The 25,760-nt window shown below is 46.3% G+C and overlaps 1 protein-coding gene across 2 annotated transcripts in view; it reads left to right on the top strand.

Annotated features, from left to right (window-relative positions):
• HUWE1 (HECT, UBA and WWE domain containing E3 ubiquitin protein ligase 1) overlaps positions 1-22,621 on the top strand; it is a 99,554-nt gene extending 76,933 nt beyond the window's left edge. For both annotated transcript variants that reach the window (XM_081175634.1, XM_081175635.1), the window contains exons 60-84: positions 1,312-1,357; positions 2,129-2,407; positions 3,670-3,928; positions 4,019-4,152; positions 4,252-4,475; positions 5,218-5,506; positions 5,604-5,706; positions 6,594-7,134; positions 9,601-10,165; positions 11,762-11,880; positions 11,986-12,142; positions 13,183-13,315; positions 13,402-13,604; positions 13,850-13,977; positions 16,574-16,670; positions 16,826-16,981; positions 17,065-17,310; positions 17,573-17,690; positions 18,240-18,380; positions 18,625-18,912; positions 19,024-19,129; positions 19,877-19,994; positions 20,497-20,678; positions 21,129-21,319; positions 22,094-22,621. In XM_081175634.1, the coding sequence (XP_081031760.1) occupies positions 1,312-1,357; positions 2,129-2,407; positions 3,670-3,928; positions 4,019-4,152; positions 4,252-4,475; positions 5,218-5,506; positions 5,604-5,706; positions 6,594-7,134; positions 9,601-10,165; positions 11,762-11,880; positions 11,986-12,142; positions 13,183-13,315; positions 13,402-13,604; positions 13,850-13,977; positions 16,574-16,670; positions 16,826-16,981; positions 17,065-17,310; positions 17,573-17,690; positions 18,240-18,380; positions 18,625-18,912; positions 19,024-19,129; positions 19,877-19,994; positions 20,497-20,678; positions 21,129-21,319; positions 22,094-22,196 (4,926 nt within the window). In that variant the 3' untranslated portion in view covers positions 22,197-22,621. The remainder of the gene's footprint in view (positions 1-1,311; positions 1,358-2,128; positions 2,408-3,669; positions 3,929-4,018; positions 4,153-4,251; positions 4,476-5,217; positions 5,507-5,603; positions 5,707-6,593; positions 7,135-9,600; positions 10,166-11,761; positions 11,881-11,985; positions 12,143-13,182; positions 13,316-13,401; positions 13,605-13,849; positions 13,978-16,573; positions 16,671-16,825; positions 16,982-17,064; positions 17,311-17,572; positions 17,691-18,239; positions 18,381-18,624; positions 18,913-19,023; positions 19,130-19,876; positions 19,995-20,496; positions 20,679-21,128; positions 21,320-22,093) is intronic.
• Positions 22,622-25,760: the final 3,139 nt, after the last annotated feature.

Below are 25,760 nucleotides of genomic sequence, written 5' to 3'. Positions count from 1 at the left end.
TTTGCACATGACAGACAGAGATGAAATCAGAGAATAAACCTCTGTTCCTTTCTTTCCTATCAGGAAGGCAAGCAGAAACTCAGACACTAGACTGAGAACCGATCTTTCTTAGTACAGTCATACCTCAGGTTACAGACGATTCAGGTTGCGCATTTTCGGGTTGTACACCGCGCCAAACCCGGAAGTACCAGAACAGGTTACTTCCGGGTTTTGACGCATGTGCAGAAGTGCTGAATCGCAACCCATGTGGCGCTGCAGGTTGCGAACGCTGCGGGTTGCAAACGTGCCTCCTGCACAGATCATGTTTGCAACCCGAACATCCACTGTAGCTCTTTGTAAGAAGGAAAGTCACCACATTCCCTTCCTAGAGCCAGGTCTTACACCTGTTCTTTTTTTAAAAAACACCCCACCCACACCCTGTTACAGGAACAAAAGAAACAGTGTTATCAAGAATAGAGACACCGGCAGTAAGTGGAATATGGTAACAGTCATAATAGTTAGCAGAGACCGGGATGGACACACTTTAATGTGTTTCTTCATATCTCTGCCTGTCAAATGAATGCTATGAGGACATTGTCAGGAAGTTTACTCATTGATGTAATTCTATTGGATTGATATCTTTAGCCATTGTTCCAAACATTTGCAGAAGAGAAAGTGGTCATTCTTTTATTTTTTCAATAAAGAATTTAGCTGTTAAATCTCAACTAAGGAGAAGGAAATCTAAGGCAGTTTAGCAAGATTGTTTTTGGATCTGAGGGAATAGAATATCTTGACATTTTTCTGTATATAATCTGTACAAGCCGGATATCTTTGTCAACCAATTACAGAAAGGAAAACTTATCGACACATTTTCCAGCAGTATTTAGAATGCTTGCTTCTATGTAGAAGAGAACATTTTGATAGATGTGCCTCACTGGACTAGATGAAAATCGGGCAGAGCTGTTGTAGCAAAAGGCATACAGGTTACGTACCGTCCTCCTTACAAACGCTTTGGGTAACGAGCTCTGCTAACCCGGAAGTAGGTCTCCTGGTAGCAAACTTTGCCGCAGGATGCGAGCAGAAGTCGCGCACTGGTGGCGTGGTGGCAGCGGGAGGCCCCATTAGCAAAAGTGCGCTTCAGGTTAAGAACGGACCTCTGGAACGAATTAAGTTCGTAACCAGAGGTACCACTGTAGAGGGAAGGTACAGCTGTGACCTGAAGCTTCTGCCTCCTTTCCTTGTCCTGGGTGTCAGAAGCTACATAGGCAGTTTCCTGTTCCGATGAGTTTTAATCAGATGAATCTTCACTTACTTTTTTTTCCCCCTCTGCAGGGAGCCTTACCCCAGTCAAACAGCTCTGCTGAGCAGAACCTTCCAGGTAATTTGTTCCCTTACTCTATGTCTGTATGGTGTCTTCTTCCCTCAGCTCAGCTGAAGCAGATGTTATTCCTGGGCCCCCTGGGATGAGGTAGTAGATTGTATAGTTTTAGGGTCACACCCGGTCTTGGAGATAACTATACAATCTACTGTCTTTCCTATGAGGACTCACAATTCGTCGTGCCAGCACTGAAGAAGAGAGAAGCCACTGAGAAACCACGCCTAGCTCAGGAGGAAAGAACATGGGCTCAAGAATGAAATGTGGAATCAAAGCCCCTGAGTTCCTTGGTTCCATCCCTAGATGTGGAAAGAAATTTGGGGATGGGGGTTAATAGTGGGATAGTGTGTCATTAGATCTTGTAGGCAGGATTCCCTGGATCTTGCTGTGGCTTGGGGAGTGGATCGTCTGCATGAGTGTTCTCCTCAGATCTATGTGAAAGGATTTTGCAGGATTTTTAAAAAACTGGCTGTTCAGATGGGGGAAGAACCAGTTGCCTGACGCTGAGGCTTTGTGACGTTGCTCTTGCTGGGGTGAGGTAGTAAGTTGTATTGTTGTGGGGTAGGGATTTGTGCCCCAAATCAGAGATAACTATACAACTTACTACTTTCCCTGGGAGGAGTGAAGTACCCAGGACTGAGGTGGGTGTTTGATGTGCCCAGCTTTTGAACTAACCTTGAGGGTGCAGGGTGAAGCCAATTCCCTGATTGAAATCCGGCTGCTGCTCAGTGGTCTGGGTTTTAAGACAGCCTCCCTCCCTCTCTTGGCTCCCAGATGGTGCTGCCCATCCTGATGGCTATCCCGCAGTCCCAGCTGCAGCTGAAGACGCCTCTGCTGGCCCCAAGCAGACTCTGGTCACGCTGGAGAGCCCCCAACAGCAACAGCAGCAGGTGACAGGGGCAGGCGAGCTTCCTTCAGAGCTGGCGGGGCAGTCCAATGCCCAGGGTTCTGGGCAGTTGCTGATGCCGGTGGAACAGGAGGACTCAGGCCCTGGGAGGCCAAGCACTGATGCTGAGGCCACACAGATGGAGCTTTCACCTGCTCCCACCATCAGTAAGTGGCCCCAGGCTTCACCCTGCAGCAGATGTTACCCCCTTTCTGGCTGTGTGTCACTTGTACGTGTATAAACATACTCTGATTCCTACCATCTTCCACATGTTCAGGAGAAGGCAGCAATAGCTTTAAAGTGCATATATTTTCATCAGCCACCTACCTACTCAGCGGCCAGAAGCATCATAACTAGACACTGGAGAGAACATGAACCAGTGGTACCAAACCATATGGGAAACAGCCCATAGAGAAGCTAACCAACAGACTGAAACTGACAGAGGGGCAAATAAAAGAGGACACCTTCACCCCAGTGTGACTCCCCTTTATTACATACACAGCCCAACAAGACAAGAACCCACCAGCAGCATACAAATCAGTATTGCTAACTTGACCCTTACAACAACTCCCCGTTATACACGCAAACAAAACTCACTACAGCCAGCTGAAGGCAACCAACCATGCCCTGCCCCCAACCTCTCTCACCACCAATGAAAACTAATAAATGAATAGAGAACCTGGCCACATGACACTGACACAAAAACCTTGCACATATGCTCTCCCCACTTCTCTTCTCCCCCAGTCTTATACTGTCTATAACATAAGTGTCTCATATTGAGTATAACTGATCTGTAGAAAGGGTCCTATGAACGGAAAGCAGAAATGCTGTATGCACTTTTGTAACCCAAGAGAATCTTTAATAAAAACAATTTTTAAAAGTGCATATATTTGCATATTAACTAAAATTTGCAAAGTGAAACTAAAAGCCTACTCACCCACCTAATGATTTGATCCTAGCTTTCAAAATTTGGCTGGATGTTCGTTTGGTTTTTTTAAGTAGGTTTTTATTAAGGTTTAAGCTCACGTTTTGAATCTCTCATTTTTAAAAATAAAAATGCTGTGCTGGATCAGACCTGTCAGTTCAGCTCACTATTCTGCCTTGACAGTCTTCACAGGCAATTTCTGAAGCCTGTTACTCTATAGTAGGTGGTAGTGAAGGGTATATCACAGCCAAAACAAGAAGTTTCCTTGCTGAATTGGAACCAGAGCCCAGTCGTAATGGGCAGCAGAATTTGAATCCAGTGTATCAGATTTTGAGGCAGTGTTTCTATCAATGCTTCTTAGGAAGGCTGTCTAAAAACCAGAAGGAGGTCAATGGGTAGGTTTCTGTCCTTTCCATGTTCTGGGCTGAATCTGATGAAAAGAATTCAGGTTTGACAGACGTTTGTCAGACTTATCTCTCAGTCCTTTCTTTCCTTTCCCACCAGCTTCGCTTTCTCCAGAGAGGGCTGAAGACTCTGATGCCTTGACAGCAGTCAGCAGCCAGCTGGAGGGCTCACCCATGGATACCAGCAGCCTGGCCTCTTGCAACCTCGAAGAAGGAGTTGGAGAGGCTGGTGGCCCTAGCAATGTGGACCAGGCAGGGGGAGCCACTGTTGTAGCAACGGCAGACACCGCCCAGCAGGGCTCCAATGCACAGGCCCTCAGGGAGGGCCAGCCAGATCCCAGCCAGCAGGTGGATGATGGGTAAGGAGCAGCGATGAGGTGCAAGGGGGTGATATGCCAATTTTAGCATTAGCACTGCACTTGCTAAGACTGTCACTCCTTGCTCTTCAGCTCCCCACCTGCCTCATCCTCTGAGAGCTCCTCCACCAGAGATTCGGCGGTGGCCATTTCCGGTGCTGATTCTCGGGGCATCTTGGAAGAACCCCTTCCTTCTACCAGCAGTGAGGAGGAAGACCCCTTGGCAGGTAAATACTAGAAGAGGACATAAAAAGAGGGAGCTATACTAAGTCAATGCCATTTTTCTTAGTAGGGATAGCAGCTACCTCTAACATGCTTTTTCATAGGGATCAATCTTCCGGAAGGTGTAGACCCATCTTTTCTGGCCGCTCTGCCCGATGACATCCGGCGTGAAGTGCTACAGAACCAGTTGGGTATCCGGCCTCCTGCCCGCACCGCCCCGACTACCACAACTGCTGCTACCCCAGCACCGCCCGTGGTGGGAAACCCTAGTGTGACAGAAGTCAGTCCAGAGTTCCTGGCTGCACTGCCTCCAGCAATCCAAGAGGAGGTAAGGTGGCACTTTTAAAGATTATGGGGTAAAACACAGTTTAGGAACAAGTATAATAGAACTATGAAATCTGAAGGAAACTCATGTAGCCTGTGACCCTGCACTGTACAAAACAAAACTTTCTGAATTTAGGATTCCTGACCTCTTAATTAAAAAATAAATAAATAGAATTTTTCCATTGCTTGAATTGTATTGTTTAAAACTTGTAACATACAAACAAAACATAAAATGGGAAGTCAAAATAGGAAAGTAGGTGTAAAAACAAATCTACTGGACTGCCAACTACAAGTCACAAGAAAATCTGGGCAGTTGCATTTCTCTTCTTTGCGCTTAAGTTATAAATTGCATAAGGACAAGATATGCAAGTTATTTGTGTGGATGTGTTTGGCTCACCTTATTGCATGCATGATCCATAGTTCATTGCCTTGTGGGAAATTCCACATAAGGGGGGTGTAGTTCAGTGAAATATGTATTTTTTTGAAATATAGTGAAATTTCCAGGACTAAATTAATAATGACCAAGACTTCACATCCTAAAAGGGGCTTTCAGCTGTGGAGTTCCACCCGTCATGTGGTCGCAGAACCCAGTTTCTGTCCCACATCCCCATCACCTCGGAAAGAGAGATAACAGTTTGTGGTTGAAGGAGGAGAGTCATTTTAGAGAGATTGGTTGGGTCTTTTATTTTTGCTCTGTTCTTGCTTAACAGTAGAAGTTGTTTTTATCTTTCCCCCTCCCATCTCAGGTGCTGGCACAACAACGGGCAGAGCAGCAGCGTCGGGAGCTGGCCCAGAGCACAAGCTCAGACACTCCCATGGACCCTGTGACTTTCATTCAGACGTTGCCATCAGACCTGCGGCGCAGTGTGCTGGAGGATATGGAGGACAGTGTTTTGGCAGTCATGCCTCCTGACATTGCTGCTGAAGCACAGGCTCTGCGGCGTGAACAAGAAGCACGCCAGCGCCAGCTCATGCACGAGCGTCTCTTTGGCCACTCCAGCACCTCTGCCTTGTCTGCCATTTTGCGTAGCCCAGGTAAAGCACATCTGTTTCTGACATACTACTGTTTTTAGTTCTGTATGTCTCAACTCCCGATCTGATTGCTTTGCTTATTTTCTTTCCCCTAACTCAGCCTTCACAAGCCGACTGAGTGGAAACAGAGGTGTCCAGTATACACGTTTGGCTGTACAAAGAGGAGGAACCTTCCAGATGGGTGGTAGCAGCAGCCACAGCAGGTACAAGATCAGTGTTCAAAACTCCCATAGTTGTAGGCACATTTTGCACAGGGAATTTCATTAGCACGAGCAGTTTCTGAGCTCTGGGTGCAGTACTGCACCTAAGATTTCAGATTAAAACTGCAGAGTGGAAGGAAAGGATGACTTTTTCTGCCTCCTCACTTCCAACTACTCTCTGAAGACTGGAGAAGAGACCCTCTTAAGAATATATGGGGGGCAGGGTAAGGACTAGACCATGTGAAAAATGAATATAATATTTTAGCTGCAGTTCATTCATTTTCAGCCTTGTATTCTTGTTATTTAAAAAAGTGTGCATAGACATTCTGTTGTTGCACCCATAAGCTAAGTTTAAGGTGCCATTTAGCTCTTAGCTTTCATATCTCAGTTTCTAACACTGTGCTAGACTTATGGGGGAAGGTGGTTCAGTTTCTTTGGAGGGAATAAGCTGAGGGTTAGGATTCCTAGGGAAAAACCAATGTAACTTATTAGTTAAGTTGGGTATGCTTGGGCTAACTAGAAATATAAAAACTTTCCCAAATTGTATGGTACCTAAGGTTAACCTTAAAGTCTGGAAACCAGGGGTATTATCTTGCTTCTTCCAATTATCAATCCTTCCCAATAACCCCTAGTTCTTGTAGGGCTGCCATGGATTCCTTTGGGAGGAAGGGTGGAAAAATGTTTAATAAATAATTCTCAGATTGAAAAAACCACTCCCTGCCCCATTGTGTAAGCTGAAAGATGGGCTCGGTGATCACTGGATCAGTTCAGGGATCAACTTGAAAGCAAATGGGCAGAGATGCCAGGCCAGCAGGATGTGCTGGTTTACAGGAACCAGCTGCAAGGCATGTCATGTAGACTGTGCTGATATTTGTCTTCTTGTTTCCTAGGCCATCAGGCAGCAATGTGGACAGCCTGCTCCGCCTGCGTGGACGCCTTCTGTTGGACCATGAGGCCTTGTCCTGCCTGCTGGTACTGCTTTTTGTGGATGAGCCAAAGCTGAACACTAGCCGGCTACATCGGGTGCTGCGGAACCTTTGCTACCATGCACAGACACGCAGCTGGGTGATTCGGAGCCTGCTCTCTATCCTGCAGCGCAGCAGCGAGAGTGAACTGTGTGTAGAGACACCTAAGGGGACTGCTGCACCAGACGACAAAGGCAAAAGAGCAGCCAAGGCCTGTGCCCCTGACAGCCGGCCACTAGACCTTCTGCACAAGATGGAATCCAAAAGCTCAGGGCAGCTTTCTTGGCTCTCCGTCTCTATGGATGCTGCTTTGGGTTGCCGAACCAACATATTCCAGATCCAGCGAGCAGGAGGGCGTAAGCACACGGAGAAGCATGCTGCTGCCGGTTCCACTGTTCATATTCACCCCCAGGCTGCTCCTGTGGTCTGCCGCCATGTACTTGACACGCTCATCCAACTTGCCAAGGTGAAGACAAGGGCTGTCTAGAGTGGTGCTCTTTTTTATGCGATGGGTGTTCTGTCATTCTGATGAAAGTCTGAAACTTCTTGGTCTGCATAGCTTAAGAGAAAAAGTTAAGGATTTAGATTACAAGGAGGTAGCTCTCTAGACTAAATATTAGGGTGAGTTCCAAACTGAGAGCAAGCAGGCAGTTAAGCTCCCTGTAATTGTTGTTGTTATTTAGTAGATTTAGATCCTGTTTGTCCATCAGCATGTTCAAGGTGGCTAACAAAATCACCATTGCATAAAAAGTGCAAATTTTCAACAAAAGGTGTAGGGGTCATCATTTAAAAAATGGGAGAGCAGTTACTTTAGTATTTCTAGGCTGCATTTCTACCCACAGACCTTCAGAACAGCTAACAAAAGTTTTTTAAAAGTTTTGAAATTGGTTCCTCTCTCCGCTGCAGTTGCTGCCAGCTAATCAGCTGGTCTCTTGCTGTGCAGGGATTAAGGAAAATAACGGGCAGGCGTTCGTAGCATATTCTGTACCAGGAAACATCCAGTTGTGCTAGAAAGGAGCTAGACAAGTTAACTTCTTGGTTCCTTTGCTGTTCAGAATAAATGAGATTAGTAAATAATAGCCATGGAAACTTCTTCTCCGTGGGCTAGTTTGCACATCATGCTTAAACCATTATCAGTGAGACTTGCATGAGCAGAAAGGAGCTGCTGTGAGCCTCTTGCTTATATATGCCCCCATCTTCCTGCACAGCCAAGAAGAACAGCCTTTTCCTCCCAGTCTCTCTCTCCTTCTCCCTCTCCCTCTCTCCTTGTTGTGTCATCCACACCAGGGATTGTTTATCACAACCTCTGGTTGGTTTCAAAACAAGCTGTTTTGCTTGAACAAACCAGCATTTGGGACAAACAGTAGTCCCTGGTCTGGATGCCCTGACAAGCCAAGATTTAGGGAAACTGGTGTGAGGGTAAGAACTGTTGGTCCTCCGGATAGTGGAGGAAAGGAAGACTGGGAAGCACATGAGCCCACGGCTTGCAGCATCTCCCTACTCATGTGTGACTTGCTAAATCATGTGAACACAGCATGGGCCCTACTTTTGTTAGCATGAAGCATCCTGAAAACCTGTGAACTTAAAAGTGCAAGTTTTCTTTAAAAAATAAATAATAATAATTACATTTTTTTTATTTAAAACAATTTAGTATCTTGTCAACAAATGGTTCCAGAGCAGTTTTTAATATCCTTTCCAATTTTTCAGTGATGATGGTTATTCAGGAGTGGGTTTCTCCTTACAGCAGGCCTCAGGGGCAGTGCTAATGTAACTAAATTTTGTGCTTGGTCCCTCCTCACTTCTAGTCCTGCCAGTTTCAGGGTAGCAGAACTTTGTCAGAGCTCCACCTCTTATTTTTTTCCATTGTGATGATATGGTGGGATCAGCATTTGTAAATCTGGGAAGTTTTTCTGACCCATGGAACAGGGAAGACGCTTCTTATTATCTGCTGTATGTCCCATGAAGCAAAGGACCAGAACTGGCGACAAAGAGGAGCATAGCTCTCAACTTCTTTCTGGCAAGGGGGGGGCAACTTGTTTCCCAGGCAAGGTTCATCCTCCTTTGGTGGGCAGAGGGGCCAACACCTCCTATATGAAGACTAATACCTTGTTACTATCTTATTAGCTCTGAATATGCTCTTTAATATAGCTGTTAATAGTTCTGTCTTGCAGCAACCCTGGGGAATAAGTAATTACGTGGGTCCTGAGGTTATGTGCATGAGTTGCCCCAAACCATCCAGTGAGTCTCTCGCCTGTACCTGGAGTAAGGGCAAACATACATGGGGAGAGAAGTGAACTTGGTGCTCTGTAGATTGTTGCCACTCAGCCAAATGCTGACTGGGAACCTAAGGAGTCTGGCACACACGTGCTGCTCTGCATGGTCCCCTTTCTCACTCTCTGCTAATTTGAAGGAAGCTATAGAGATTCCAAATACTGGCTTTGGTGAAAAACTGCTGTTGGAGGCCTGTGTTAATGCTGCCTCAAAGGCATAGTTGTACTATTTATGGACCGCAAGGTAGATATTCCATGTGGGACACCTTCCAATTACAGAGTGGAGACTGTCTTCCTGGAGCAAGGCTCTAGGGGTCGTTGCTCTGTGATTTAAGCTTATTCTCCCAGGACATAACTGCTGCTGAACAATTTGTTCTTTGCTGCGACTGGCAGTGCGGTATATATCTATGTACTCTAGGCATTTTCTAGAGAGCATCTACTTGGTTCAGGTTTATCTAGAGCCAGGTGTGCCAGTAGACTTGGAAGGTGAGGGGTGTGTGGTTGGGTTTTTTTAGGGATGCTGGTTGGAGAGGGTGCTGTTGTTGAACCTTGATTCGGTGGGCAGAGTAATAAATAATCCTATAGAACTGGAAGCCACATTTTTCAATGAGGGATTCCAGAACATGATTTGACTTGCTTCTCTCCTCCATGCCCCCTTCCAGGTGTTCCCCAGCCACTTCACACAGCAGCGGACCAAAGAGACCACCTGTGAAAGTGAACGGGAGAGGGGCACCAAGCAATCGGGCAGCCCATGCCCAGGTCAAATGGGCACCAGTGGCATCTCCACTGACTTCTGGGACTTGTTGGTCAAACTGGATAATATGAACGTAAGCCGCAAGGGCAAGAACTCCATCAAATCTGTGCCTGTGAGTGCTGGCTCTGAGGGAGAGAGCTCTCCCTACAGTCTAGAAGCCTCTCCTCTGGGTCAGCTCATGAACATGCTGTCCCATCCAGTGATCAGACGGAGCTCCCTGCTGACAGAGAAGCTGCTGCGCCTGCTGTCACTCATCTCCATTGCTCTGCCTGACAACAAGACCACGGCTGAGGGGGTAGCCAACCATGCTGCTGCTACTACTGCAACTACCACCCCAGCACCTGCTCCCGCCCCTGCCCTGGCTGCTGCCGCCGCTGTAGCTGCTGCAGCTGCCGCCGCAACTGCTGCTTCTATGGCCACCTCTGGTGCTGCCTTGGTAACTGTGTCATCTACTCTCCCCACCACTGTGTCCAGTAAGTATTCTATTGATTGGGGTTTTTTGTGGGGAGGGTGCTCGGAGACGAGAAGGGGAAAGGATACTTTTCTTCTCCTTGTCCCACATTCCATTTTCTTTCTTCATTTGAGTTGTGGAGCAGGACATGTCTAAAGAGAAAAATATATGTAAATTTCTACATCCAGGCAATCCAGACTCTGTGACCTGTACAGTCATACCTTGGTTTTCAAACAACTTAGTTCAAACGCTGCAAACCTGGAAGTGATTTTTCTGGTTTTTGAACTATTTTTGGAAGCTGAATGTCCAACGGGGCTTCCAATTGGCTTCAGGAGCTTCCTGCAGCCAATCAGAAGCTACTCTTTGGTTTCCGAAAGTTTTGGAAGTTGAATGGACTTCTGAAATGGATTCTGTTCGACTTCCAAGGTACGACTGTATGTGTATTTGCATTAATTTAATTTATTTTTCATAATTCTGTGTTTTGGTGGCCATGGAGACGAGAAGGGAGCTATGAAGGACCCCAAATATTTATCTCAGTTGCTAGAAATCTTATTTAGCCACCTTTTAAGACTTCAGTAGGTATTGCTGCACACACTTTCATGCCATCATTGCAGCCCTGAGGAAAAGATTTTTGAAACAAAATAGAGAGCTGGGATTCTCAACAAGGCAAGCTCTTAATATCGCACACTGTTAAATCTGTGCTGTCACTGAATTCATAGAATTATAGAGTTGGAAGGGATCCCAAGGGTCATCTACTCCAAGCCCCTGCAATTTAGGAATATTAATTAGATCATATATGACAGGTGACCATCCAGTCTCTGCTTAAAAACCTCCAAGGAAAGAGTCCACCACCTCCTATGGGAGTCTGTTCCACTCTGTGCCAAACAGCTTTTACTGTCAGAACGTTCTTCCTGATGTTTAGTCAGAATCTCCTTTCTTGTAACTTCAATCCTCTGGTTTTGGTCCTACCCTCCAGAGTAGGAGAAAACGAGCTTGCTCCAGTTTCCATTTACAAGTGTGCACATCCCTTACATACAATGCTGGTGCTCCTCTCTTCCTGACTGATCTGTTCCTTTTGAGCAGGTTGTACCCCTCAATTTCTACATTAAAATTATGAGCCTCATCCCACAAGGTTTCAGTAATGTCTATTAGATTATAGTTGACATTCTGTATTAAGAGCTCAAGTTCTTCTTGCTTGTTTCCCATATTCTGTGCATTTGTGTAGAGACAACTGAAAGCATGAGTCATTCTTCTGCACACTGCTGCCGCTGTCCCCATCTGTAGGGTGTCACCTGCCACCACTACATGTCTCTTCCTTCTCTGGGGACAGGCAGGAATGGTTCTGTACACTGTAGCTTCCACTGCCACCTTGGTATTTGCAAACTTATCACATATATGAACACAGCCCTGATCAAGGAGGATATTGCCTACTTATAGAAGCCTGATAGAGAGAGGGTGTCTCTGTGACTTCTGTGTAGGGATGGAGGTAGATGGTAGGCAGGTGCTCAAAGGAGACCCAGACTTCAAAAAATAGCTGGTGGTTTGTTTGGTCATTCTCTCATTGGTTAATTGTCAAATCCCAAGTTGGTTCTAGCTTGTATCTTGTCGTTCTCTGCAGCTATCCCAAGAAACAGCAAATCGCCAGCCAAGGTAGGCGAAGTGGGAGGTGGAGGTGGAACTGACAGCAAAATGGCTGCCTCAGGCCTAACGGAGAACCAGCTACAGCTGTCTGTGGAGGTGAGTGTGGTGGGTGTGGCCAACACACAATATGGGGAGGGGAGAGGAAGGGATTAACATTTTGAGCTGTCAGCGGCACAGTGACTTTCTCATCTTCCATTCCAGGTGCTGACATCTCACTCCTGCTCTGAAGAAGGCCTGGAAGATGCTGCCAACGTTCTTTTGCAACTGTCACGGGGTGACTCAGCCACACGTGACACTGTGCTCAAGCTTCTGCTTAATGGGGCCCGGCAACTAGGCTACACTCTTTGCAAGCAGATAGGTAAGGAGAGATGAGACTGGAGAAGTGCCAGTGTGAGGAGCTGGCATGGTTAAAGGTCCTGCCCTGCCTCAATCACTGAGTACCACAGTGAACAGTCAGAAATGTGAAGCTAGAAATATTAGCCAGTAGCTAACAGAAACAATGGGCTTCAGTGCTCTTCTCATGTACCAGTGTGATAGTCTGGGTATTTACATGTGCAAGCATGGGTAACATTTAAAGGCACACCTCCTCACAGAGGATAGTAACTCATAAGACTGTTTTCCTTGCTGTCAGGTTTGAATGAGCTATAGTCTCTTTTGGAACTGTCTCTGCTAGAAAGAGTCACACCATAGCATAACAGAACTGCTTCTGGTGGTAGGGCAGGGTGATTCAACCAGATAAGGGATTTCAGTCAGTTCTGAACAAGGTAGCAAGCATGGCAGAGGAATCACCCTTGTGCTAGTGGAAGCCCTTGAACTGACTTCCACTAGTGCACCAGATAAGTTGAGTCTGGGCCCTAAATTGTACTCTTACATGGCCACCCATGTTGATCCAGAATATAGCAGCTGTAGGGTGCTCACATGAACACAACTATGTAAGCATGTTACCTATTTTAGAACAATTGCACTGGTTACCAGTAAGTTCGTGGGTGCAATTCAAAATGCTAACCAACTTGGCATCAGGCCCTAAATGGCTCACATCCAGAACCATTCATACCATCTACGATCTTTCCTCTGTGTCTCAGTGTAGGCTTATTCTAGGTTGGCTGGGATGTGTGAGAGCCCAGTAGCGGAATGCTCTCTCACTGGGACATTCAACTGGCCCTTTTAGTTTCTACTTCCTAGTGAAAACAATTCCTTTTAGGCAGGGATTTTTTATTGCCTCGGATTTTATTCTGACTGTTTTAAATTGTGAACGCATCATCTTTGTTTTCTGGATTTTAATGGTTTTACCATCATGTGTTTTGATATTGTTTGTCGTGTTGGGTATAGTTTTATAGTGGAGAGGTGGGATCGATTTTCTTAAATAGCACTCACTAATTCTCAACTCTCCCTTTCCAGGTACTCTCTTGGCAGAGCTGCGAGAATACAACTTGGAGCAGCAACGTCGAGCCCAGTGTGAGTCCCTGTCACCAGACGGGCTCCCTGAAGAACAGCCTCAGACCACCAAATTGAAAGGCAAGATGCAGAGCAGGTGAGTCTCCTTCAAGTTGGCCTTTCTCTTTGTCTTTTGAGTGGCCTTCTCTGACTTTCTTCCCCACCTTCTTCCTCAATTGTTAGGTTTGACATTGCTGAGAACGTGGTGATTGTGGCATCACAGAAGCGCCCTCTGGGTGGTCGTGAGCTCCAGCTACCCTCAATGTCCATGCTGACTTCTAAGACCTCCACACAGAAGTTTTTCCTAAGGGTGCTGCAGGTCATCATCCAGCTACGGGATGACACACGCCGTGCCAACAAAAAGGCAAAACAGACAGGCAGGCTAGGTATGTTAGGCAGGAGAGCAAGCTCTGTCTGCACAAGGCCTGTTTGTAGATGCTAGAGCATGGGTGGGAGATCTCCTGATACTGGTTCAGACCGGTCATACTTTACCTATAGAAGACCTGAGAGGCCCATTGACCACTGCAGTTTTTGGGGGTCTGTTCAAAGCTTGAGTAGGGGATTAAATCATACAGGTTCAGCTGTAGAGGCCAGCCCTCATTCTTCTTTTTCTCTCCCCCTCTTTTTGCAGGTACTTCCGGTCTGGGCTCAGTTAGCAGCATCCAGGCCGCTGTTCGGCAGCTGGAGGCTGAGGCTGACGCCATTATACAAATGGTACGTGAGGGTCAGAGGGCCCGGAGGCAGCAGCAAGCAACAACGGTTAGCATGGTGCCTGTGGCGCTTGTAGGCCACTCATTTTGTTTATTTGAACTACCCTTTTTCATTATTTTACATTCCTCTCTCCATCTTTTCTCCTCCCTTTTTATGCCAACTGGTTTGTCATCAGAGGAGCCTCTTTGTTCAGGGAAGGAAGAAGCTTCAGCTCCTTGCTGCTGTTGGCCCTTGATCCTGAAAAGCTGTTCTTCAGAGCAGGCTGAGGAAGAGCTTGTGAGGACAGTTTGAGATTTGGATTCTGGGTTCTGTGCAGTGCTTTTTTTCTAAAAAGATGCTTAGGGGTACTTTTATTTTGACTCAAGAAAATCACCATTTGATAGTTCAAATCGGGGGAAATAAATACAGTAAATGGACAAAAGTACAAAGATTCACAAAATGTTTAGGGGTATGCGTACCCCTGCGTCCCCCCAGAAAAAAGCACTGGTTCTACGTATTTGGTAGAGGGATGAGAAAACAGCTGGTTTCAGCTGAAGTGTAAGAAATGCTGAAGACAAAAGAAGTCTTCCTTCTTTGTACCTGGCTTATGCATACTCCTTGGCTGTTCTCCCAACAACCTCAATATACCTCCATGGGCTCTGGTGGTGGTTACATTTTATGAAGTTTGCTTATTGATTTGAAAAATCTGAGTTGGATATTTGCATAGTACCTTTTAACAGATTGTGGTCTTCGGACTTTTCACTCCTGCGTACACCCCTTTGTTTTCTATTATTTTAGTTACTCTTCCAACACTTTAAAAATGTCTTTAGCTTCTGTATGTCTTGGACACTTCTATGCCAAATAGTTCTAACCTTATTTGCTTCCTCTTCATACGATTTTGGGTTATCTGCTGAAGGCAGGTTGAATGGGGGAAGGGGTTTGTGGTAGGAGACAATGAGCTGGGTGAAGAATCCTCTGCAGCCTCAAGATGCCTTCCCCATTTTGAAAGGGCGTCCACTTCCATGGTGGATACATCACTAACTCTGCTGCTTATGAACTGAGAACTGAGCTTGGGGTGGGGAATTCCTTTATGCATCTCCCCTTCCTTACTAATGGAAAGCCAAGGCCTGACCAGTTACAGAAGGAATAAATGGAAGGCTCTGCAGCTGTGTAAGCAGGGTAGGGATTGTTTTTCTGGTTTCAGCTGCCTTTTTCATACACTGTTTGGCTAGGATTGTTGGTTGAAAAGCTGGGCGTTAAAAGCTGAGAACAAACTAGCCATCTCTACAGTGGCAGATACTTAGCATTGGTGATCCACCCTGGATTCTTCAGGTGAAAAGCAAAACGCTGCCTGTAAGAAATAACCTTCCATTGCCTACAGACCAAATCAGTTGTGTGAAGTTTAGCATTCTGATTGCTTAAGTTGTTGGAATTTCGACATTTTAAAAGGTGGGCATTGTGGCGGCGGCGACAGCAAGTATTATTAGTGAAGAAAAAGACAAGCGGTCAGGGGACACTCTGCTGTGGTCTCAGCTGTTGACACTTGCTTAGTGCTTCAGATGTTCTGTAATTAATAGTAAATCTTTTGGATTTCTGTGGAAGTTTCAAAAAGCGCAATCAACAAGGGAGCTAACCCAAAGCTGTACAAGTTGTGGACTGAACATGTAATCCATAGTTTTGGTCTGCCTCCTTCTGCTCTTCAGCCTTATTCTCTTCTCCTGGCTCAAAGCCACTCAAATTGGAAAGCCAACTTGACATGGCTATGAGTGAGCTGACACCCATGGTAGCTCTAAGAGCTCACTTCCACTTATAAGATCCAGCATGTATTCAGGGTACTTCCACTGTCCGTGTGGCCCCAGGGCAGGACCAGCACAGCAACCGCACAGCATGGCTTGAAGCCCAAATTCTTAGGGCTTGTACACACATTGCTTTCCTATGAGAAGTAGCTAAGCAATAAAAAGTAACTGCTGCATTTACTTCTGGGTTGCAGCAGGTAGAGAGAATGCATTAGAGGTCAACAAGAACCAAGCTTGTTTGCAAGCACAAGTGACACAACTGAATCACGTTGGTGTACTTTTCAATCACAACTATTGTGGAGTGGATGTGATAATACAGTAATGTGTGTACAATCCTTGAGCCTACCTCTCTCCAGATTGTTGCATCTTAGAGGCTCCAGTCCTGTCCAGTTTCTCTAGAGAGATGTGGGCTGCCTTTGCCCCTGGCATATGGGCCTTGCTAAATATGAGGTTATCCCTGCAGGAAGGTCCCTGATGACAACTTTCCTCTTCTCTCCACACCTGTTCTTTGCTTTCCAAGAACTTCCCCCCTCCCCCACCATTGCTCCTGGCTGTAAGTGCTCCACCTTCAGATTCACGCATGTCATGCTTTCTGCTAGCTTTTTCCCCCTGCTCCCCTATTTCTCCTGTGGCTGTGTCATTTGGCTCATTCCCTCTGCAGATTTTAGCTTGTGTATAGCAGCATGTTTAACCTCTTTTGGTCTTTGTAAAGGATGGGGAAAGTGGTAGGGCCACCATGCACAGTTCTGTTGTTGGTCCATTTTCTTCCCTGTCTTTTGGGAGTTACTGGGCTGACCTCCCAGCACCTGTTTCCTAAGTGCTCTTGGGAAGCTTCAGCCCTCACTAATGTGTGCGTCTCTTCTGTTCAGTCGGAGCCAAACCAGGCAGAGGGTTCTGTACGAAGAGACGAATCACCTATGGATGTGGATCAGCCGTCACCCACCACACAAGACACCCAGTCAGTTGGTTAGTATCTGCTTTTTGCAGTTGAGGGGTGGCTGTCTCTGAAATAGAGAAGCTGTTTTAACTGCCATAGGCCCTCCTTCTACAGGTCTGAAGGAGTTGCTTGACTTGGAACTGGGAAGGCTAAAGTGTGAAGGACTGATCTCTTATTCTTACAGTGTCAGAAGGGTCCCAGCAGGGTGAGAAGGAGAAAGAGGAGCGTCCTCCGGATCTGCCTCTGCTAAGTGAGCAACTCAGTCTGGATGAACTATGGGATATGCTGGGCGAGTGCCTGAAGGAGCTGGAAGAATCGCATGACCAACATGCTGTGCTTGGTAAGGTTCTGGGCTGCTGGAAGGTTGGTCTGCTTCAGGCCTCTCTGCCTCTTGGAACTTCACCTTCTGCTCTCTCCCTACAGTGCTGCAGCCTGCAGTGGAGGCCTTCTTCTTGGTGCATGCTACAGAGCGGGAAAGCAAGCCCCCAGTGCGTGACACCCGGGAGAGCCAGCTGGCTCACATCAAGGACGAGCCCCCACCCCTTTCACCTGCCCCACTGACCCCTGCAACACCCTCCTCCCTTGACCCCTTTTTCTCCCGTGAACCTTCTTCCATGCACATTTCCTCCAGCCTTCCCCCAGACACACAGAAGTTCCTCCGCTTTGCAGGTTAGTTCAAACTGCGACTTCTCTGGCTGTGTCCAGGGTATTAAGACTAATTCTTTCATGAGGGCTTCAAGTGGGGGTTTCTCAGCTGTCTCTATCTTAGAAGGGCAGCTGGTTTGATGAGGGAGGAGTGTGTGGATCAAGGTGTGACTAACTAGGGAATATACTTGTGGAGGAATTTCATTAATGGGTTTCTGCAGCATGCCTGGAAGAAACACAATAAGGAGCGTGCAGCCGAACCTTCACTTTTGTTCTCGTCTTGCAGAAACACACCGCACTGTGCTGAACCAGATCCTGCGCCAGTCCACCACCCATTTAGCTGACGGCCCCTTTGCTGTCCTCGTGGATTACATACGTGTGCTGGATTTTGACGTCAAACGGAAGTAAGTTTCAGGGTGGGGTGTTAGTATTCTGTTTCCTATTCATTTTAAATAATAATTAAAAAACAAGGAGACGCCAGAGATTGATTGTAAGCATGAGTATGATGTCTCACTTTTAATCTCTAGGGCAGATTGCTTGAGTGATGTTCTAGGCTTGTGTGCTGACTTTTCTATTGGCTGTGATGCCCTCTAAGTTGGCTACCTACACATTTCTCATTTCTTGGCATTGTTCAGCTCCTCCATTGGCAAAAAGATCAGTGTGGGGCAGGAGAAGTGGTGGTGACTGAATGGGTGGTCTTATTCAGTTTGATATGCTTCTTCCCCTAGAATGAAGTTTAGCCAAAAGTGTCTCCCAGCCCCAATTCTGAAGCCACTTTGTAAGGGCAGGAGAGATGGCAAACCCACCCACTTTTCATCTACATCTGTAGAATATGTCATCTCTTGTATTGTTAGTGCTTTGCAACTGTAACTGTGAATCGGCTTCAGGGAGTCCCATAGTGGGGGCTGCCCGATGTGAGAGGTAATGGCTACATGCTTACTCTTCTTTCCAAGGTACTTCCGGCAAGAGTTGGAAAGACTTGATGAGGGGCTGCGGAAAGAAGACATGGCTGTGCATGTGCGTCGAGATCATGTCTTTGAAGACTCATACCGGGAATTGCATCGCAAGTCGCCCGAGGAAATGAAAAACAGATTGTAAGCAACTTCTTCAGCTACTAGAACTTTTAGCGTGCTGCTGTAATCAGTCTTCTTATGTGCACCGTTTTCTTTCTTACCCTTTCTGAGGACCTTTGCCCACGTTTTGTCTAAATGTTGATTTTTCCTTATTTTGTTGATGGAACCTATAAACCAGACATTCAGTCCCTGCCAGCCTTTTTGTTCTCAACCCATCCTCCACTTCTGACGTTTCCTAATTATTATACCCTCTTCTATTTATCAGGTACATAGTATTTGAAGGAGAAGAGGGTCAGGATGCTGGAGGTCTCCTGCGCGAGTGGTACATGATCATCTCACGGGAGATGTTTAACCCCATGTATGCGCTCTTCCGCACATCGCCTGGCGATCGAGTCACCTACACCATCAATCCTTCCTCTCACTGTAACCCCAACCACCTGAGCTACTTCAAGTTTGTAGGGCGCATTGTGGCCAAAGCAGTATATGATAACCGGTTGCTGGAGTGCTACTTCACCCGCTCCTTCTACAAGCATATCTTGGGCAAATCTGTCAGGTGAGTAGTGCCTTTACTTTTAGGGTTTTTGTTGAACTAGTCCATCTAACATGCTTTCCTATCTTTCCCAAAACATGTTCCTAACCCAGTCGGCTTCCTTCAACCGTACAGGTACACAGATATGGAGAGTGAGGATTACCACTTCTACCAGGGACTGGTGTATCTTCTGGAAAACGATGTCTCCACACTGGGCTATGACCTCACCTTCAGCACAGAGGTAACCTGTCCCCTTCTCATGGAAGTATTTTGGGGCAAATCGTTTGGAAGTTGAAGGATATTGAAGCTAAAGAGACAAAGGGCTATCATATAAAATGGGCAACCATTCAATTTGGACAATTGTGAAGATGATGGATAAAAATCAATTAATTGGTAGAGTTCCTCACCCAGAAGTTGTACAAATCCTGCCATGTGTAATAATAGGTGAAGTTGACTATATATTTGCAGGGATTTTCTAGCAGTGGATATAGCTCTTTCCTTTTGAATTCAGATTTCTTTTGATCTTAAAAAAATAGAACTCTCTAAACAGTGTGAGAAACAATGAGACTGTGAACATTGGCATTGTAACAAGAATGGCATTCGGACACAGTGTTCCAAAATAGTAAGGATGTATTTATTACCTGGTGATAACTGCCAGAGTCTTTCATTGCCCCTGAATGATGGCTGCTGCTGTTCTGTTTTGGTTGTGTATTTATATTTTACTATGCACGAGGGCTAAATATGATTCTTGCAACTACATTATGGTGTTTTGTTAAGAGAAGCACCCATTGGGTTGTAATTTGAGGCTGAGGAAGAATTTGTGAAACTGAGAAAGGATTGAATCATGGCCAGTATTAAGTCAGTCTGACTTCTGGTCCTTGTCAGGAAGAGCAAGGCAAGCCTTCTCTTTTCCCAAGAGATGTTCTTGTTAATCCAGTTTCTACTTATTTAGTACACTTCTGTCTTTCCTCCTCCCCTACCCAAACAGGTTCAAGAGTTTGGTGTGTGTGAAGTACGTGACCTTAAGCCCAACGGAGCCAACATCCTTGTGACTGAGGAGAACAAGAAGGAATATGTACACCTGGTGTGTCAGATGCGAATGACAGGTGCGTTGGGGGAGTACACCTGAGAACAGTGGAAAGAACCTGATGATCTAAACCCATCTCTGCTAGAAGATGGGATCCCTCCACATATTAACTTGCGTCTACCTTTTGAATTAACATTCCCTCCCAATCTCATAATTCATACTAAATTCTAAGCAAAGAACTAGTGCCAGAGTGTCCATGAGTTGCTGTTTCACCAGATATAACAATAGCCTGAAGAAGGAAGCCAAACTGTTTTTTAAGGAAAAGTGTACAAACAACAGCAACAACAAAAACTTTAGTTGTCTAATTGGGTCTAAGGTCAAGCTGGTCATTACTTAGACTGTACTTGAGGCAAATTCATCTACCAATAAGCTGTGAGAAGTTGTAAATTTTACATAAATGTGCACATTTCAGTGTTTAGATTTTCTTCCCTCCTGAGCAATAGTTTCCCCTCTTCTTGGGCTACTTAGAACTTCCATTGCCTTCCCACCCAGTGATGATAATCCATATTCCCTTCTGGCAGGAGCAATCCGCAAGCAGCTGGCTGCCTTCTTGGAGGGCTTCTATGAGATTATCCCCAAGCGCCTCATCTCCATCTTCACGGAGCAGGAGCTGGAGCTGCTAATCTCGGGGCTGCCCACCATTGACATAGATGACCTGAAGTCCAACACAGAGTACCACAAGTACCAGGCAAACTCTATCCAGGTTAGCCTTTCCTTCCTAGCAGGTTGCCTTTCACCAACTCTCTCTTCTCCAGAGTGGAAGTGTCAAGGCCTCATGGAGAGGAATCCTCTTGATTTTTCTTGGCATGTAAACAATTTCCTTAGTTGGTTGAGCTCAATGAGACTTTGGGTAAACTTGTATAGTATTGCAGCCTTGATATGTTTGACTGCAAGTTTGATCTTGGAACTCTGTTTGCCGCTAAGCACACAATGAGGTGGCTCTTCTCCTGTTGGGCATATATCACCACTACCTCCTGCTTGGAAGGCAGGAAATGTGTGACCCCATCCCTTCTGCAATCCTCTCCCCCTTTTGGCTCCTCTTTGTGTTGGTCCTTCTGGTCCCTTCACTTCTGGAGGCCTGCAAATTTCTCATGTTCTCAGAAATGCCAGCATCTCTGACCCCGGTCTCCACTCCTTTTGTCCTTCTGCACAGATTCAGTGGTTCTGGCGAGCCCTGCGTTCCTTTGATCAGGCAGACAGAGCAAAGTTCCTGCAGTTCGTCACAGGTACATCCAAGGTGCCCTTGCAGGGGTTTGCTGCCCTAGAGGGCATGAATGGCATCCAGAAATTCCAGATCCACAGAGACGACCGCTCAACAGATAGACTGCCTTCTGCTCACACGTGGTAAGAAGCAAATGGATAAGCCCATTGTTAGTGTTCAAATTATAGTGTTGCATTATGCAGGAAATATTTTTATGTAAATGGAAGTGTGTCATATAATCACCCTAACTCCAAGAGGCCCTCCAAGCTTCTGTAAGTGCTAGAATTCACTGGTTATCATCTTGAGCCATAACACGTATACCATGACACCGCTGAAGGTTTTTTCCTATGAATATCTGTAAGGGCCTAGGTATTTTACAGGAGCTTCCCTTCTACAGCAGTATTGGTTGCTCCTTTACATAGAAACACAATTGGGGATTTTGTGAGCCGGGAGGGGAGAAAGGGAGTGAGTGTGTTTCTAAAACAGAGACTATCTATAATTTCAGTCATGGGTCAGTGGTAAAGTCCTAAAGAAAGAGGTGCCAGAACTCCAGTTTTGTGCCTTGCAAATCCAAATCCCAGATGGAGAGTTGGATGGGGTGACAATTGTTTGGGATAGACATTCTGCACATGTGCAGAGGATTGTTCATCACTTCCAAGGGCTGAATTTTGACCTTCAGAACAGGTTCTTGGGCTGTCCTCTGGTTGTAATTAAACATTGCTAAGAATCAAATGTGAGCAGGCTGTAGATCTGTAGGTTTTTGTCAGTAAAGTGAGCACATCCTACAGATTAAGATTTCTGGCCAGTTTGGGGAGGGTGAAAGTGTCTTTTGCTCTCATTTTGAAAAAAGAAAGGCATTGACTTTGCAGTCAAGCTGGTTGGCCCCACCCCCTTACACTGATGCTTTCTTCCTCCAGTTTCAACCAGCTGGACCTCCCTGCCTATGAGAGTTATGAGAAATTGCGTCACATGCTGCTACTGGCCATCCAGGAGTGCTCGGAGGGCTTTGGCCTGGCGTAAGGGTGGCTCCAGCTGCCATATTTTTCTACTGTCAGACTTGGGGAGCAACAGGAGGGAGTGGAACTGAGCGATGCTGCTCCCCCTTTTCCAACCACCTGTGTGTGTGTGTGCGTGCCCTGCTGCCCCCTTACTGAAGAGAGCCAGAGACCCCCAGCCAATCAGCCGTCTTCGGAGGTGGGGCCGGGGTGCAACCCGGAGAGAAAAAGACAAATTATATATATAAATATATATATATTTTTTGGTTTAGTTTGCATTTCTTAATTTGTGCTTGGAATGTGTTGATGAGGCGGCGGGAGGGAGCGTTTGGATTCTTTTGTTGGTCTCTTTCCTTGGCACCCATTTGCTGCTGGAAGGGAACCTAAGGTTTAAAAAATTCCAAAAAAAGGAAAAAAAATAAAAAAATAAAAGCGCACTCTTGATAAGAATGTACTGTGCTTGTGTGTTCATTTTGGTAAGCGTGGAGAGTTCACCTGGCTTTGGTAAGATCTTCTGGAGATGAGGAAGGAGTCAGTAAGGCCATAGCTGAATGGTAACATACATGCTTTGCATACAAAATGTTCCAGGTTCAATCCCAGACACCTCCATGTACAGCTGGTTAACACTTGTGACTGAAATTCTAGCAAGATGAAGATTAGTAGGATGGGAAGTCTCTTGACAACATGCCCACTCCAAATAATGGTCCTCCATGTGGTTGTTTCCTGTCTGCATAGTGTTCTGGCAAGCTGGGGTAGATCTTGTTTCTAGCACCTTTGACTGTAGTTCAGTGGTAGAGCATCTGCTTTCCATGCAGAAGGTCCCGGGTTCAATTCCCAGCATCTCCAGGTAGGACTGGGAATGTCGTCAATCTCAATATCTGGAGAGCCTCTGCCAGTCAGTGTAGGCAATACTGAGCTAGATAGACTAATGGTCTGACTTGGTATAAGGCAGCTTCTTGTGCCAGTTTTCACCACTAATTTTATTTGCTGGAAACGGGGTGTGTATATTCAACATGAGAGGGAAGCAGCTCTCTTGATTTTGGCAGTTTCGGGAAGGCAGGGTGGCATCTCTAGTTATGTGTCAGAGGTAGCCAACAATAAATCACACAGAATATGTGGAGTTAACTCTTCATTAGAAGATACAAGGTCTGCTCAGGTGAGCCAGGCGTAATGAGCACAACAATTCTTGGTAGGTATTGCCCCTTACAGAGGCCCCACAGCTGTCTAAATCTCGTCCTTTCCAAACAATCTGAGACTGTGACAACACAGCTGTCTCTGCTCCTCTCCCTTCACCCCTCTTCTGGTCCTGGGCGACCAGGGGGATAGGTAGCTTGTTGCAGCAGGCAGCGGGGAGACATCCTAGCTTCTTCACCAGCCTGTCTCATCTCTGCCTCTTGGACTCCCTCCTCTCCTGCTTCACCTTCTGATTCTGGACTTCTCTCTGACACAGACCCTTCCTGCTCACTAAACCCTGTTACCTTTTCAGCTTCTGACACCTCCTCCTTCCAGGCTTCGCCCTCTGACCACTCATCGTCATCCCACCACCATTCCCTGGGCTCTGAGCCTTCGTCCCTTGGGGGTTCCCCAGCCAGTACTTCCAACCATTCCTCTGTGTCCAGCCAGTGCATGACATGCTTGTATTTTATGAGATCACTAGCCAGCATGCCATTTTGCATCCTGAGCAATCAAACCTCACTTCCTTTAACCAGGTTTGTACCACACATCGCTTTGGCAAAAATCCCTTGGGGTTATGTCTGAAAAGGCAAGATGCTAAGAAGCTGGCAATGCTTCTCATTTAACAGGTTGGGGCTTGAGTGTCCAACACAAGCTCCCTGTCCTCCACGACACAATGCAATTTCCTGTCGTCCTATTTCTATCCCTTCTGCCACATGAGTCCTTGCCAGAAATTCCTCCGTGAACTCAGTGAACAATCTCGGAAGACCAGAATAACTTCTGAATCATTTATTCTGGGCACTGAATCTCAAAGTGGAGTGTTTTGTTATTTCCGAATACCTAATATTAATACATATTGCATCACTACCTATTGTTTGTTGCTTTGGTAGAAGATTAAGACTCCCAGATTTTGAAATGGGTGGTCTGGTAGTAAGAGGGCAAACGGGAATGGGGAAACTCTGGCTCTCTAGATCTTGTTGAGTTGCATCTCCCATCATCTGTGGCCATTGACCATGCTGGTCCCAATATCACCTAGAGGGTCACTAACCCCAGCACTCCACCTGGAGAAACATCACTTGGAGGCAATTAATGAGCCAGCAGAATGCTGATGAAACCTCTTGAATGGTTTTCTTATGTGAGAGGCAATGGCTTCTTGCCCACTCCTCCTTTTTGTCCTCTGAAAGTCTCTTTAAAATCTCCATGTCTATTCCTTTCTGTACCCTACTGCTTCATTTAGGGCAAAATTGAATGACGCTACTACTTTCATGCTTGTGGTCAGGAGGGAGGAAACAAGTTTGTCCAGTTTCACACGGGTGGCGCTGTGGGTTAAACCACAGAGCCTACGGCTTGCCGATCAGAAGGTCAGCGGTTCGAATCCCCGTGACGGGGTGAGCTCCTGTTGCTCAGTCCCAGCTCCTGCCAACCTAGCAGTTCGAAAGCACGTCAAAGTGCAAGTTGATAAACAGGAACTGCTCTGGCGGGAAGGTAAATGGCATTTCCGTGCTCTTCTCTGGTTCGCCAGAAGCGGCTTAGTCATGCTGCCCACATGACCCGGAAGCTGCACGCCGCCAGCTCCCTCGGCCAATAAAGCGAGATGAGCGCTGCAACCCCAGATTTGGCCACGACTGGACCTAATGGTCAGGGGTCCCTTTACTACTTTCATGCTTGTGGTCAGGAGGGAGGAAACAAGTTTGTCCAGTTTCTGTCTCCCCAGCAATAACAGCTGGGCCTAATGTACAGATTTCTCCTAAGGAAGGTAAAACTATCATTCAGAGGAAAGGAAGATGAGCACTTTTCGGCAATCTGCTTGAACTTTTCAAAATGAAGTTACAGAGATCTGCACTTGGGAGGCAGCAGCCAGTTTGCTGACTTTTTAACTAGTAGTGAAGCTACAGCTGGGCTTAACAACATGAGGCCTATATCCTTAGGTTTTGTGAGTGGCAGGGGAAATGTTCTTGTCCTCTGTCCCCTTTGCCATAAGTTGGCAATGGGGATTATTGTTTCCTCCTCAAAAAAATGACACAAGAAAGCAAGTGGGAAGAGTGACTCCCACTTCCTCTTTTAGCTCTCTCTGCTTCTCAGGGCTCAGCTGAGCAGCTGAACAGAAAGTGGATGATGGGGGAATAGGAGGAAAAGGGAAGGGAAATGGCCTGACTGAGGAGAAGGCGGGGGCAAGATAGTGGTATGTCCTGAAAGGAGACAGAATAGAGCAGGCTTCCTCAAGCTCGGCCATCCAGATGTTTTTGGCCTACAACTCCCATGATCCTTAGCTAGCAGGACCAGTGGTCAGGGATGATGGGAATTGTAGTCTCAAAACATCTGGAGGGCTGAGGTTGAGGAAGCCTGGAATAGAGCAAGAATGAAAGATGAGTGGAGGCAGAAAAAAGAGGGAGTGGTGTCAGATTGGGTGAGAGGC

The sequence above is a fragment of the Podarcis bocagei genome, assembly GCF_964188305.1.
Source record: "Podarcis bocagei genome assembly, chromosome: 17".
Lineage (NCBI taxonomy): Eukaryota > Metazoa > Chordata > Lepidosauria > Squamata > Lacertidae > Podarcis > Podarcis bocagei.
The sequence above is the reverse complement of the archived record's forward strand: the minus strand, read 5'-3'. Positions and strand labels throughout refer to the sequence as shown.